General features: G+C 40.1%; 1 protein-coding gene across 1 annotated transcript in view; it reads left to right on the forward strand.

Moving 5' to 3' along the window:
- The window catches only part of stxbp5l (syntaxin binding protein 5L), a 310,130-nt gene that overhangs the window by 199,139 nt on the left and 94,702 nt on the right, over nucleotides 1–16,289 (forward strand). Inside the window, 1 exon segment of the mRNA XM_023981480.1 lies at nucleotides 11,355–11,489. Coding sequence (XP_023837248.1) covers nucleotides 11,355–11,489 — 135 coding nt within the window.

Consider the following 16,289-nt stretch of genomic DNA (forward strand, 5'->3'; position numbering starts at 1 on the left):
AACATTGGCCTGTTTGTAACGGAGTCCTATAAACATTGGCCTGTTTGTAAAGGGAGTCCTATAAACATTGGCCTGTTTGTAAAGGAGTCCTATAAACATTGGCCTGTTTGTAACGGAGTCCTTTAAACATTGGCCTGTTTGTAAGGAGTCCTATAAACATTGGCCTGTTTGTTAACGGAGTCCTATAAACATTGGCCTGTTTGTAAAGGAGTCCTATAAACATTGCCTGTTGTTAAAGGAGTCCTATAAACATTTGGCCTGTTTGTAACGGAGTCCTATAAAACATTGCCTGTTTGTGTAAAGGAGTCCTATAAACATTGGCCTGTTTGTAAAAGGGAGTCCTATAACATTGGCCTGTTTGTAAGGAGTCCTATAAACATTTGGCCTGTTTGTAAAGGAGTCCTATAAACATTGGCCTGTTTGTAACAGGAGTCCTATAACATTGGCCTGTTTGTAAAGGAGTTCCCTATAAATCATTGGCCTTTTGTAACGGAGTCCTATTAAACATTGGCCTGTTTTTGTTAACGGAGTCTATAACATTGGCCTGTTTGTAAACGGAGTCCAATAAACATTGGCCTGTTTGTAAAGGAGTCCGATAACAATTGGCCTGTTTTGTAACGGAGTCCTATAAACATTGGCCTGTTTGTAAAGGAGTCCTAATAAACATTGCCTGTTTTGTAACGGAGTCCTATAAACATTGGCCGTTTGTTAAAGGGAGTCCTATAAACATTGGCCTGTTTGTAAAGGAGTCCTATAAACATTGGCCTGTTTGTAACAGGATGTCCTAAGATGGTCTGTTGTAAACTATAACATTGGCCTGTTTGTAAAGGCGAGTCCTATAAACATGGCCTGTTTGTATGGACTCCGTTACAAACAGGGCACAATGTTTAGTAGGACTCCTTTATCAAACAGCGCCAATGTTTATAGACTTCCGTTACAACACAGGCCAATGTTTATGAGACTCCTATTACAAACAGGCCAATGTTTATAGGACTGCCTTTACAAACAGGCCAATGTTATATAGGACTCCGTTTACAAACAGGCCAATGTTTTATAGGACTCCATACAAACAGGTCCAATGTTTGGACTCAAAAGACTCTAATATAGTCCCTTAAACAGGCCAATTTGTTAGGACCCGACAAACAGGCCAATGTTTATAGCTACTTACAAACAAGCCAATGTTTATTAGGAACTCCTTACACGGCCATGTTTATAGGGACTCCTTTACAAAAAGGGCCAATGTTTATTCGGACTCTGGTTACAAACAGGCAATGGTTATAGGACTCGTTTACCAAACAGCTAAGGACTTCAGGCAATGTTTATAGGACTCCTTTCACAGCAAGTTGACCTATCAACAGAAAGTTATGACGTACAACACCAGTTTCATAATCTAAAACAGGATGTATAGACCCTACAACAGCATGTTAAGGACTCACAATTTAGACTCCTTTAAAAACAGGCATTTAAGACTCGTTCAAAGGCCAATGTTTTGACTCTTCCAAAAGCAATTATGGACTCCTAACGCCATGTTTAGGACACAAACAGGCCAAGTTTATGTCTTACGGCATGTAAGACCTACAAAGAAGTAATTACATTAGGTTCTGTGCAGCCATGGCTGGGCGCCATCCAATTGAAAGCAATAGTTTAGTTATTTTGTTAATTAAACAGACAAGACACCACCTACCCGCTCGACAGTCAACACACATAATTTTATAGTAAGTTAAATGGAAATATAACAGAAATAAAATAATATTTCCACACACAGCAACGGGAAGTACGTTGGAAACCACTGGCCTATAAAAAGGCCATCTTTGGGACCATGGTTCATCTCTGTCTAGACACTGTGTACACTTTGGTTTGGAGCAGGCAGTAGAGACCTATCAGTAACCATCCTATTTTTCAAAACATGATGAGTCTCCTGATATTCACACCTCTGTGCAGGCTTTTGGAGTTGCCAGTAGCCATTAACGATCGAGCAAAACAAGAGGCCAACTTCTTTGATTTAGGCTACATTATTGGCATACTAAATGTTTCTGACCAGTTGATATATGACCCAACTAATCGATGTACATACCACTTCACTATTCCAGCCAGAGCCATTAACCATCGCACTATACGACAGAGATTCACGTGAACACAATCACAATTGGAATTGATTATCAAACAAGTCGAGCCTTTTGTCGGAGTAGGCTACACACTAACATGCAACAATGTTATAATAAACGATGTAAGATGTTCATCTAGTCAAGTAACTAGTGCCAAGATGATCTATGAGCAGCACTCACCTTAACGTTATGTAACATTCATTCCCGCTAATTGTAGTCTACTACCCAAATGGAGATTCAGTAACACGACGAAATCGACATTGATTGATTATCAGAACTAGTCCCAGCTTGTTTCAAAGCAGCACGGTGGCGCTGTCCAAATCAAAACTGTGCTTGAAATGGATCAAAGTAGTTGACAACAACTAAAATGCATGGATTGAGAGCTTTGGGAGTTTTAACGTACGACTTATAAGCCTCAAATTCATTAGCCTACTTTATTCCAATATCTTCGTCATTCTGTGCTATTTATCCCTCAGTAATTATTTATGGATCCATCCATATATTGGTAAGGAAACAGTGTATGCCTATAGTGGTGGGCTACAAGTAAAACTGCCAGAAGGATGAAAACTAATCCTCCGTGCAACCATCAAGATTTAACAAGCATAGCCAGTGCCAGCGACATAGCAGTTCCATACTTAAGCCGTAGGCAGAAACTTTAACCGAATGAAAATAAAATAAAATTAAGTCACATGCTCTGAACTAACCACGAAATGCTTACTTACGAGCCCCTAACCAACAACGAAGCTTTAAATAAAATACAATAAGATTAATATAATAGTAACAAGTAATTAAAGAGCAGCTCAGTTAAACAATACACTACGGATACCGGTGCAGATCAATGTTGGAGGACCGGTTAGTTTGTACATGTAACATGTAGGTAGGAGTTATTATATGAATACAACAGAGGTAGCAGGAGGTGTAAAAGAAATTGGTGCTATAAGACGTAGCTTGGATGAGCTACCAATCTTTAGCAATGGCAAATAACACTAACAGACGCAGGTCTCAGTCATCTTGAAAAGATATAAATGTTTGCAGTGAAGTCTGTGTATGGCGTGGGGTGTGTTAGATTACGTGTAGTTTTTGAGAAGCGCGTGCGGTTGGGATCCTCGGACTTGCGCTCCGTGAGGTGTGTTGTCTGTTGACCGTGTGTGTCTCTGCTGGTGGGTTGGAGGACTAAACACCCGATTGGTGGAATTACCTTTCAGATCATTGAAGAAAAAGCTAAAACAAGTTTGATGACTTGTATAAAGTTGTGTGGTTGCTGTGTTGGATAGATTGTAAGTGTAGTAAGTGTGCTGGAGATTATGTGAGTAGTCAGGATAACTCAAGTAGTCGTCCGCGAAATTTGAGCCTGTTTATGGTGGGATGGAGGTTTCTCCTCCGACTGTCTCTCTGCCCTTCTAAGGGGGTTTAGAGCTATCCTCATCGATAGAGTCCTCTAATTAGGCCAGATTAACCGCAGAAGAGATGAAGCTTACTACCTTAACGTCTTTACCTCTGATATAAATACTTACTTCCCACCATTGTTGTGTTTTATCAATTGTTTATTCACCAACGGCACGCCACAACTGCAACCATCCATAGAGAGTACGCTATATGTAGAGCCAAACATATTTTTTGCATCTGAGCTGAAACGTAGCGCTCTCTTTTGCCTAAAGAAACACAAGCACTTCATACTATACTTTTCTCGTTTACTCTACTCTACCAATATCATTCAAAATGCAGCCCCAACCACAAACAAAACACAAAGCACACATACAACTCAACAATCCCTACCAAAGATGCCAGGTAAACACAGTGTAGTTATTGAAGTTATTAAATGTGATAGTCTCGTCCCCCCCACCTCCCTCATTCATCTTTTGTTTTAGTGTGACGCTTCGAATATTGCACCTGATATGTTATTCATTTATATACACTCCCCATGCAGGATCACATTTTTGCTTACCTCCACCCTGGTACCCAACGAGATATATCACTCGATGATGTACGTAGGGCTCACAGAGCCTGTCGCGATAACATCGTAGCCAAACATCGGGGTCCGTTCATTTTGCATAGTCATGAGGATACGTCAATCATTAGTTGTAAACAAAGGCAACTTTATGAATTGTAGTAGCTTAGGAATGATGCTAACTACTTACAAGCAATAATGTTCAAATCTATATCGACTCAATACCATAATTGATTAGAACGATCATACATGGTAAGGATGAGATTGGAAGACTCGTATGTAGTTATACTGTTACGTCAACTCATAGTGTAAACTCTTAAGGTGTACTCATATTTTACTGCTTACTGAGCTGTAAATCACAAAATGTAATAGATGAAGCATTGGCCATCACATCTGTATGTATAAGATGGATTCTAGTTCACACACTCATACTGAGTTCCACATTGACAATAAATTTGCGCAAGCATGATCTCGCAATGGTTCTGTTGTTGGGGCAAGTAGGATGAGAATAGAAATGAAATAATAGGATTTTGGTAAATTGTATAAGATTTAGATGGCAATATTGATGATCGCAAGAGGACTGGCGCACCCTCGCAAAGTGAAATGTTGGGGCCACACGAAGACCTGGTATTTGTAGTTGAAGCCATGCCTTATATTTCAGAGTTGGGCCCAACTTTTCAAATGTTTGAAAATTTGTATCTGGATTTCCAGAAATTTCATGTTTTTAGCGTCTAGGAGGCTTTGGTGTGTGACCAATCTTACCCTAGCCATTTGCTATTTCGAGTTTAATGAGAGTTCTGCATCAATGTGGCTGGCTCGGTGATAATTGTCTCGTAGTGTAATAACATTTCATTAATGCTCTAGATAGAAAACCTCATGTCCCAAAGTTAACTCTCTAATGATAACGTCGTATGATTATTTTAGTCCTGTATTCGTGAGAGTATCTACACTTTTGTGGCCCTCTATGGTTCATTGATTAAGTGTTACGTCATTTTGAAAAACTCAGTGTTTTCACTCAATTCCTCATGACCAGTGTGTAATAATATATTACACTGGTTGAATGTGCCTTGCTCTTAGGTCAGTTGCGATCGCCACCACTTCTCTTTTGAATAAACCGTTTCTAGCATAAGAATTGGTAGCTCTGTGATAAAGTCCTCCAGAGTATATGCTGGAATAGTTGTCGCATGTGTAAGATACGAGGGCATGATTCTTTGATTCATGTGGTTGGTCTCAATTCTGTTCACGTTCTCAACTAGTTCCCACTGGTTGGGTTTTCAAGAGGGTTCACATTACACTCAATTAGTATTTGAGTGTGAGACAATTGTTTCCACTTTTACTCGATGTGTTGTCTCAATATATTGGATGATACAAAAGTCGATAGAGACATTCGGAATGTATGCTCACTTCGTCTTAGCAAGCTTCTACTCGGACAGCAAAAAAAGTTTGTGTGTGGAATACAGCTAGGCTCATCATTCCTCCAGTCCTTTGAACGCAGAGCTGGACAGTGTCCTGTATAGCCTGTGTTATGTGTCTTCCCTGCTTGTGTGACATGGTCATCTGATGAAAGTTGCATTGAGTAGACCAATTGAACCGATCAGCGGGGGTCCACTTGGTTAGTCTCATCACTAGCCTTTTTAGGAGTAGTGTATGGTCGCTTGTAGATGCGAGGAGGAATAGACAAGCAGGAGGAGGTTATTTAGATGAGTAGCGTATCAGTGGGCAGAGTCTTCTGAGCCAAGTGATGGATTGTGTGAGGGTGGTGAGCAACTGCGTGGTGTGAGCGGACATAGATCTGTGGTGGTGGAAGGTAAAAGGTGGCTTTCTTAGAGTTGGCACTTGTGATCCTCTTGTTATACGGCTTGCGGAGCAGGACTCCGTGAACATAGGCTGATAGAAATGGATGATGGCTCCCTGGTGATGAAAAGCACCCTTCGCGAAGCTGCCCATACTATTATGTTACTGCATTAACGTTGGCACGGCCTTACTAGGAGCCGCGCTCTGGCGTGAGCATTATGTAATTCGTGTTCGTCCCGTTTAGCCTGACCAGTTTGTGGGGAGGTTAGAAATAAACCCGCACTGGGCTGTGCTATGGCGGGAATTGCGATCAACCATTCAATTGCCGTCTTAGGGAAGATCGCCAGACCTCTGGACTTGCTTCGGATGGCTGGTGGTGTTAAACGCGCATGGTATTGAAAAATTACAGATGAAAAACTCTCTAGGTAAGATAGTGTGGGTTCTACAGCTTTATCATGAATATACCGAGACTCAAAGGAGACAGTCTGCCTTGTGCAAGCACCCTAGCCATAGCGCCGCCAGTTTAGAGCCTTTGTCTTGTCATTGAAATCAACTCGATTTGCTGGCTTGCTCGCGCACAATGTCTCGGAACTAAATCAAATAGCAACCGGCAGTTACTTACGTGGTAGGGGGGCCTGGTGCTGGAAAGGTGTGTATTCAGCGGCACCGGGCCGGTACTCACACTCGATCGTACAGGTGAACAACCCGGCTGGTTGTACGCTCATTTTTGCACGCCACCATTTAATAATTTATCACCTTGCGTGCTCTGCCCGTACTATTGACGCGCTCTACTCTTTCTTGAAACACGACTGTTACAAAGCACCAGAGTTATAATAGATTAGTCGCAGTGTCGCAGCAAATACATGCGTATATTTTCCCCCCTCTAATATACTGTAAACCATGACTCTTTATCCCGACCATCTATGAACTTTCTATGGCCCACTCCCCCCCCCAAAGACGATTTTTTGGGGGTTTTCTTCTCGGGCTTTTGCAGCGGCCACGCTTCCGTGCTGCTCCTCATACCACCTGTCCTCGGCTTTATGTGCCTCCAGCTCTCAGTCGAAGGCGGCGTGAGAATACTTACTTGGCTATCATTACAAAATAACTCAAGTCGAAATAAGAATTTGTCCCCACATGTTGTCCTCGCTGTGTGGACCCCATCACCTCATATGACCTTCCTCTACTTTGCCTGCAATGTTCCCTAGTGAATACTGTGGAGTGTATTTTGGCTGATTATGTGCCAGGGAAGTTACTTTAACATAAGAGAGCTAGATGGCAGGATTCCTGGACTTAACATGGTCTGGCTTTGCTTCAAGATATGTCGCTCAATTTTTTTTTACGCATTAGCATTTGCTTTATTCGCTGCAGTCCTGATATACTAAAAACGAAATAAAATAGTTGTTGTACCTTAGCTTAATGAAAGCTGATCATTTTCGCATTGTCAAATCAAGTTTTTGCAGTGTTGACTTTTCGGTCCTACACCTAATTGTGCTTGCCGCAAATTTGTCTAGACAACATGTGTTCTTGGGATATGTCACTTTTACTCCTGTATGTCTATCTCAGTGTGAGGCGTTAACTGAATAAGATAGGCCAATGGAGGCACTCAAACAATCGACACTTTCACGAGCTGACATAAGTAATGTTTCCAAAACATGACTTGTCACATGTTTTATTAAAAAAAAATGATCCCAGATAAATCCTGAGTATTTACCCTATTGATATACAAAACCGCGTTTCCCTTTCAGCTGTAAAACAGAGCAAAAATACGTATAAAGGTCTTCAGTACACATGACAGAAGAATGTTTCGCAATAAATTGGTCATTGTGAATTGATCTCTCGCTGTGGATCCTTCTTCAAAAGCCAAATGTAGATAGCTTGTTTCCAATAATGTAAAATAATTTTACTGTCTCTATAGGTGTGCATTTGTGACACTATTCTCATACACGAAATTCTTCAAGGGTTAGACATGTTATAACTAACCCTGAACTCCCATGGCTTAATAAAGGGCTCTCAGACACTTCTAACTTTCATGAAACAATGATTAACGGTTAGAGACATATAACAACATCTGAAGCCACCTAATGGTTAAATGGATTAGCACAATTCTTCTGCACATGGTATTCGAGTTAGAGGCATTTAAGACTCACTGCCACAATGGTTAAAGGTTAGACCAATTAACTCTTGAATGGTTCTGAAGAGTTTATTACATTTCACTCTGAATGGTTAAGTTAGACATTTAAGTGACTGAATGACTTAAGTTATGCATTATAAAGCTGCTAGAAACCAATAAGTAGAGTTTAAGAGCATTAGGGCAATTACAAAACTCTTAGGGCTATACATCGGTATAAGGTTAGCGACAACATCTTTTAAAACGTGTACTGAATGATGCGTATCACCCGGATATTAGGACATTAACTCTGCTCACAGTGGCTAAGGTTAGACATTTTTAACTTCCTGTAGACACAACAATGGCTCTTAAAGTTAGAGCGACAATAGTTGAAACTCTGAAAAACTGAGGCTTAAGGTCCAGATCAGATTAACACCTTGATATGGTGTACACGCGCGCATGTAAACGTAGCAATTACACCTCTGAGTAACTAGAAGTTGCAGATTGAAGTTGGTTAGACATTTAACTTCGTGATAATGGTTTTTAATTTAGGTTAGATACGTTCACCTTTTCTGTTTATAGTTGTTTTAAGTGTCTTAGCAGACAAATATAACTGTCTGATACTAGGTTAAAGGGTATAGATCATTTCACTCACTGATAGTTTACTGGGTGTGAAGACCTTTGGAGATCATGCTGACCACTCCCACATGGTTAAAGCGCTTGATCATTTAGAACCTCTATGATTGGTTGTTAGATGCCTTATTGACATTTAACTCTGAAGACTGGTTTTTTCCTTAACAGGATATAGGCTCATTTAATGGACCTAGTGGATAGTGTCTATAGGGTTAGGCATTAACTCTGAATTGGTAAGGTTACGGCATAACTCCTGAATGGTTAAGGTCTAGACGATTAAACTTCTGAATAGTTAAGGTGTTAGACATTCATCTCGAATATGTTGTAGAGGTGTCATGCACATGAAACCCGAAATTGGTTTGAGGTGTTCCTCATTATAACTTGTAGTGAGTGTGAAAAGGTATAAACGGACCATTTCAACATGCTGATAGCGTGGTTGAAGGCTATAGACATGGATCAGTCTTGATAAATGGCTTATTGTCTATGGCATTAACTCTCTGAATGGAGTATTATGTGGTTAGACATTAGCTGCTGAATGGTTTGAGGTTTAGTATAGGACTCCTTTACAAACAGGCCAATGTTTATAGGACTCCTTTACAAACAGGCCAATGTTTATAGGACTCCGTTACAAACAGGCCAATGTTTAATTAGACCAATGTTACGGTTCTGTGCAGCCATGGCTGCGCCATCCAATTGAAAGCAATAGTTAGTTATTTTGTTAATTAAACAGACAAGACACACCTACCCGATCACAGTCAACACACATATATTTTATAGTAAGTATATAATGGAATATAACAGAATAAAATAATATTTTTCCCACACAGCAACACGGGGAAGTACGTGAAACCACTGCCATATAAAAAGGCCATCCTTTTGGGATCCATGGTTCATCTCTGTCCTATGTACACTTTGTGTACACTTTGTTTGGGAGCAGGCATAGAGACCTATCTTCATCATAATCGCAATCCTATTTTCAAAAGCATGTGAGTCTCCTGTTCATATTTCACAACCTCTGCAGGCTTTTGGAGTTGCATAGGCCATACACGATCGAGCAAAACAAGAGGCCAACTCTTGATTTAGGCTACATTATTGCATACTAAATGTTTCTGATCAGTGATATATGACCCAACTAATCGATGAGCCATACCACTTCCACTTATTTGCCCAGCCAGAAGCCATTTAACCAAATCGCCTATACAGACAGAGATTCAGTGAAACACAATCACATTGATTGATTATCAAACAAGTCAGCCTTTTGGTCGGGAGTAGGCCTAGGCTACTACCTAACATGGCAAAATGTTATAATAAACTAGTCAAGATGTTCAACTAGTCAAGATCAACTAGTSAAGATGATCATGAGCAGCACTCACCTTAACTTAGCTAACATTCATTTCCCCAGCCTAATTGTAGTCTAACTAATATCCAAATGGAGATTCAGTGAAAACAGAAATCAGACATTGAATGATTTATCAAGACTAGTCCGCACGCTTGTTTCAAAGCAGCACGGTGGCGCTGTCCYAATCAAAACTGTGCTGAAATGATCARGTAGTTGACAACACTATGCATGGATTGAATGACTTTGGGAGTTTTACTAAGTAACGATTTGATACATGCCTTCAATTGCATTAGCCTACTTTATTCCAATATCTTCGTCATTCTGTGCTATTTATTCCCTCAGTAATTATTTATGGATCCATCCATTATTGGTTAAGGAAACAGTGTATGCTTAGTGGTGGGCTATGCCAAGTTTAAAACTGCCAGAAGGATAGTAAAACTTGCGCTACGTAGCAACCATCAAGAGTTTAACAGCATAGTATGTGCCAATGCCGACATAGCAAGTTTCATACTAAGCCGTAGGCAGAACTTTACCGAAATGATCAAATAAAATAAAATGTTATTAGTCACATGCTCTGAATACAACCTTACAGTGAAATGCTTACTTACGAGCCCCTAACCAACAACGCAGTTTWAAAAAATACAGATAAGATTAAGAAATAAAAGTAACAAGTAATTAAAGAGCAGCAGTAAAATAACAATAGCGAGACTATATACTGGGGGATACCGGTGCAGAGTCAATGTGTGGAGGCACCGGTTAGTTGATGTAACATGTACATGTAGGTAGAGTTATTAAAGTGACTATGCATAGATGATAACAACAGAGAGTAGCAGAGGTGTAAAAGAGGGGGCAATGCAAATAGTCTGGGTAGTCATTTGATTAAATGTTCAGGAGTCTTATGGCTTGGGGGTAAAAGCTATTTAGAAGCCTCTTGGACCTAGACTTGGCGCTCCAGTACCGCTTACCGTGTGGTAGGTTGTTTGGAGGAAATAAACGTTTATGCTTTCATACTGGCAATACCTTTCAGATATGAAGAAAARGCTAAAAAAGTTTGATGATATGGTAAAGTTGGTGAAAAAACATCTTAGTATGAAAGGGATATAAGAGCCGGAAATTTGAGCCTGTTTAGGTGGGATGGAGTTTTGGGCTGCCTGGTGACATCAATTAGTTAATAGGCCAATAAGAAAGAGAGTTCCAAACCTCTTTGCCAATAACAGCTGGTTTTCAGTTTTCACCACCCCACTCAGACCAATCCCAGACAGTCCTAGCAACATTTTTGCTTGAGAAAATGCTCTTTGCTAAGAAGCAATTTTTCTTTTCTKTTTTTTTACAATTTTAACTGAAAACACAACATAATCCCTACCAAATCCAAAACATTATATCAAATGTTATCGTATTTTAACGATGTTGTTTATTTTTCCTCCTCAGGATCACTTTTTGCCACCTCCCCTTCCAGAGTAAATGGCTGTACGTGGGCACAGAGCGTGGCAACACACACATCGTCAACATCGAATCCTTCGTTCTGTCTGGATACGTCATCATGTGGAACAAGGCCATAGAATTGTGAGTTGAATCATCTAACATACACAAATGTTCAATAATCAATGATAACCTAATGATGACGACTACTGTAGGATGAGTTGAGAGCTGTTATGAAGTTCTTGTTGTGTGGGTGATAATATTATGAGGATTGTTGTAATGATGATGACCATAATGATGATAATGTTCTATTCTATACTGAGTTCACGGCAGTGACAATGGTCTTGTTGGGTGGATGATAATATAATGATCATGATGATGATGATGATAATGATGATGACAGTGACTAGCCAGGCAATTTGGGCCACAGAAGACCTGGTATTTAGTTAGTTGAAGCCATAGACCTATATTTACAGAGTTGGGCCAACTTTTCAAATGTTGAAAATTGTTCTGATTCCAGAAATTCAGTTACATAGCATTGTTTGAATATTCCCTGTGTAATGTTAATGAGAGTGCTAACATGGCTGCCATATAATTTTGTAGTGTAAATACATCATAATGCAGAAACCTCAATRTCCCAAGTAACTCTCTAAATACAGTTGAAGTCGGAAGTTTACATACACCTTAGCCAAATACATTTAAACTCAGTTTTCACAATTCCTGACATTTAAACCTAGTAGAAATTCCCTGTCTTAGGTCAGTTAGGATCACCACTTTATTTTAAGAATGTGAAATGTCAGAATAATAGTAGAGAGAATGATTTANACCACACAACATTTAGAAGCACCAGAAACATGTCTTTTATTTTGTATTATTGAGATATAGCCTACGTTGGGCCTATATGAATCCTACGTACTTATTGCTGTGCCATCAAATGTTTGCATACACTGGTAAAGCTACCAGGTAGTTAGTATGGCAAAAAATCTCATAAAGATTTTTTCAACCAACTATTGCGATATATTGTAGATTAAAACACTTGGGTCAACTGTTGGAATCATAGAAATATAGTGATTATTCTAATTATATTGTAACGGTGGTCCTCCTCCTCTTCAACCGAAAAGGAGGAGTATTGAGGGAACCAAGGCGCAGCGGGTTGTGAAGACATATTTATTTACAGAAAACACGAAAACACGAACTTCACTATAAACTAACAAAACAACAAACGGAGTAGACAGACCTGAACGACGAACTTACATTAAACACGAGAACGCACGAACAGGGAAAATAGCCTACACATAAAAATGACGATGTACAACACAAACCGAACAGTCCCGTATGGTGCGACAAACACTGACACAGGAGACAACCACCCACAACRAACACTGTGAAACAACCTACCTAAATATGACTCTCAATTAGAGGAACGCCAAACACCTGCCTCTAATTGAGAGCCATACCAGGCAACCCTTAAACCAACATAGAAACAGACAACATAGAATGCCCACCCAAACTCACGTCCTGACCAACTAACACATACAACAAACTAACCGAAATAGGTCAGGAACGTGACATATATGTTTGATGTTCTTTGGCATGACAATTAATGAAAAAGCCAGGTAGGAGTTATGACAAGGTAGGAAGCAAAGTGTTGGTCAGTGTTTCCCAGGGGAACCTAATTACATTTGAATAGAGTTGCATTTAGACAAATATTTTAGAACAGGCTATCTAATTCAGAACATCCCGTTACACAAATACCATGCTGACCCATACCGAAGACTAATATATTGACATACAATACCAGTCAAAAGTTTGGACACACCTACTCATTCAAGGGTATTTCTTTATTTGTACTATTTTCTACATTATAGAATAATAATAGACATCAAAACCATGAAATAACACATATGGAATCATGTAGTAACCAAAAAAGTGTTAAACAAATAAAAAAAATGTATATTTGAGATTCTTCAAAGTAGCCACCCTTTGCCTTGATGGTAGCTTTGCACACTCTTGCCATTGTCTCAACCAGCTTCATGAGGTAGTCACCTAGAATGCATTTAAATTAACAGGTGTGCCTTGTTAAAAGTTCATTTGTGGAATTTCTTTCCTTCGTAATGCGTTTGAGCCAATCAGTTGTGTTGTGACAAGGTCGGTGTGGTATACAGATAATAGCCCTATTTGGTAAAGTCCATATTATGGCAAGAACAGCTCAAATAAGCTCAGAGAAATGACACTCCGTCATTACTTTAAGACATGAAGGTCAGTCAATACGGAACATTTCAAGAACTTTGAAAGTTTCTTCAAGTGCAATTGCAAAAACCATCAAGCGCTATGATGAAACTGGCTCTCATGAGGACCGCCACAGAGGATAAGTTCATTAGAGTTACCAGCCTCAGAAATTGCAGCCCAAATAAATGCTTCACAGAGTTCAAGTCACAGACACATCTCAACACCAACTGTTCAGAGGAGACTGCGTGAATCAGGCCATCATGGTCGAATTGTTGCAAAGAAACCACTACTAAAGGACACCAATAATAAGAAGAGACCTGCTTATGCCAAGAAACATGAGCAATGGACATTAGACCGGTGGAAATCTGTGCTTTGGTCTGATGAGTCCAAATTTGAGGTTTTTGGTTCCAACCGCGGTGGCTTTGTGAGAATGGTTGAATGTATACTGCCACTGTGTCTTCTTATTGTCTCGGCCACAGTCACATATGAAGTAACAAGTTATAGAGCAAACAACGCAGTTATCACAACACATACAGTATGTTGTAATCTTGTTGTTTTTCTGGCTTCCCCAGGGATTTTACCCATGCACCACTACAGTTTCCTATGTGTATCAAAAACTGTCCACCACCCAAAAGACATCCAGCCAACTTGACAGGGGCAGCCCCCTTGCAGAACGACAGATTTGAACTTTGTCAGCTCAGGGATTCGATCCAGCAACCTTTCGATTTCTGGCCCGATGCTCCTACCCTCCAGGCTACTTGCCGCCCGTCTGGAATATATCTATAAGTACAATGAGCGTTTCCCTTATGCGGATCTACTCAAATCAAATCAAACCCACCAGTAGTAGCAACCAGTGTTAGCACTAACGTTTGCTTTTGCCTAGCTAGTGCCATTTAGCTAAATGGAATTAGCTAGCTAATAAGAAATTAGCATCTAGTGATTAGCATATACTTTTAGGCACATCGCCAGCTCCTTAAACTAACTTGCGCTTTCACGAGAGCAAGTACACAAACGAATAGTATTAATAAGAGAAAACTTGCTCCTCTTCATATTTATAAGCATGTGGAAAGCCGCATCTTCGATGTTCTTGCAATAATATGTGGCGTGCCATGAATTGAACAGCATGCTGAGAGAAATAAAAACAGCCATGGAGGAACTGTGTGCTGCCTGCCTTGAGATCCGGGGGGTGGGTTTGGTGTGTGGCACAGGAACTGGAGGCAAGCATCTGCAGGTGTCAGCCTGTTTCTTTGGTGAGGGCTTGAGAAGCGTTGAGCGGAAAATACTCATTACTCATTTATGCAATTGTTTAAGTATATTTTAATCTGTCTGTGCGATGCTCCCAAAATAAAAACAGGTCACACAGCAAAATACTTGGTTTGTCATATGTCCGGACCAAATTGTCGCACCTTCAGAGCCCTTATTTCATACTTTCAAGTGAGAAAAAATGACACGTCGAAATTGAGCCGTAAGCATATAATCAGAATGCGCCTCATATTACTGCAATGATAATCGGAAACAATAACGAAATACACCAAAATACACATGGCATTGTGAGGAGAAGAGAGGTGGGAGAAAAATGGAGCTTGCAGACGGGTAAGCACTTGCCCATGATAAATTGCTTTCAGACTGGTTTTGTCTGTGTTTTGACCCTGGGCTCATAGTTCAGAGAGATAAAGAGGGGAGATTAGGGAGCAGAGGGAAGGAAGATACAAAGACGAATAACAATGAAGGACAAAACGCTTGCAGGGCATTTTCTGATCTCACAATGTTACTGACCACTTCCGTGATTAGCTTCTGTCTTGTCTCAGGGTTAATGATGCGTGACTTGTTTGATGACTGCTTGACCTAATAGGTTTCATCGAGTCGGCGAGGAATAATCTTAAAAACCCACTGCAGTCAAGAAACGTGATTTCTGTGTTTCCAATACAGTATATATGTTTTCGACGACGTACTGAAGTTGGAATCAATACTATGAAAGTGTGAAACATTGAGATAATTTTCCGTTTACGTGATATACTGGTTTCACGGCAGGATTCTACGTATTTTTGCCTGGAAACGTCGTATTGGCAATGTTTTATAGGACTCCGCGTTACAAAACAGGCGCAATGTTTTCCAGGACTCCGTACAACACAGGCCAATTGTTTATAGACGTCCGTTACAAACAGCCAACTGTTTATAGACTCCTTTAAAACAGCGCCAATGTTCATATCAGGAACGCCGTTACAAACAGGCACAATGATGTATAAGATCTCCGTTACAACAAGCCAAAATGTTATAGGAGACTCCTTTACAAACAGCCAATGTTTATAGGGACTCCTTTACAAACAGGCCACATGTTTATAGGCACTCTGTTACAACAGGCCAATGTTTATAGGACTCCTTTACAACACAGCCAGATGTTTATAGCGACTCCTTTACAAAACAGGCAACATGTTTAATAGGACTCCGTACAATACAGGCCAAATGTTTATAGGACTCCTTACAACACAGGCAAGTGTTTATAGGGACCCTTGTACAAACAGGCCAATGTTTATCGACTCCTTACAAACAGGGGCCAATGTTATTGGACTCTTGACAAACAGGCCAATATTATTGGACTCCGTTACAAACAGGCCAATGTTTTTATAGGACTCCCGTTACAAATAGCCAATGTTTTATAGACTCCCTTACAAAACAGGCCCAATGCTTTATAGGACTCCGTTACAAACAGGCCAA

This window comes from Salvelinus sp. IW2-2015, linkage group LG36 (genome assembly GCF_002910315.2).
Source record: "Salvelinus sp. IW2-2015 linkage group LG36, ASM291031v2, whole genome shotgun sequence".
Lineage (NCBI taxonomy): Eukaryota > Metazoa > Chordata > Actinopteri > Salmoniformes > Salmonidae > Salvelinus > Salvelinus sp. IW2-2015.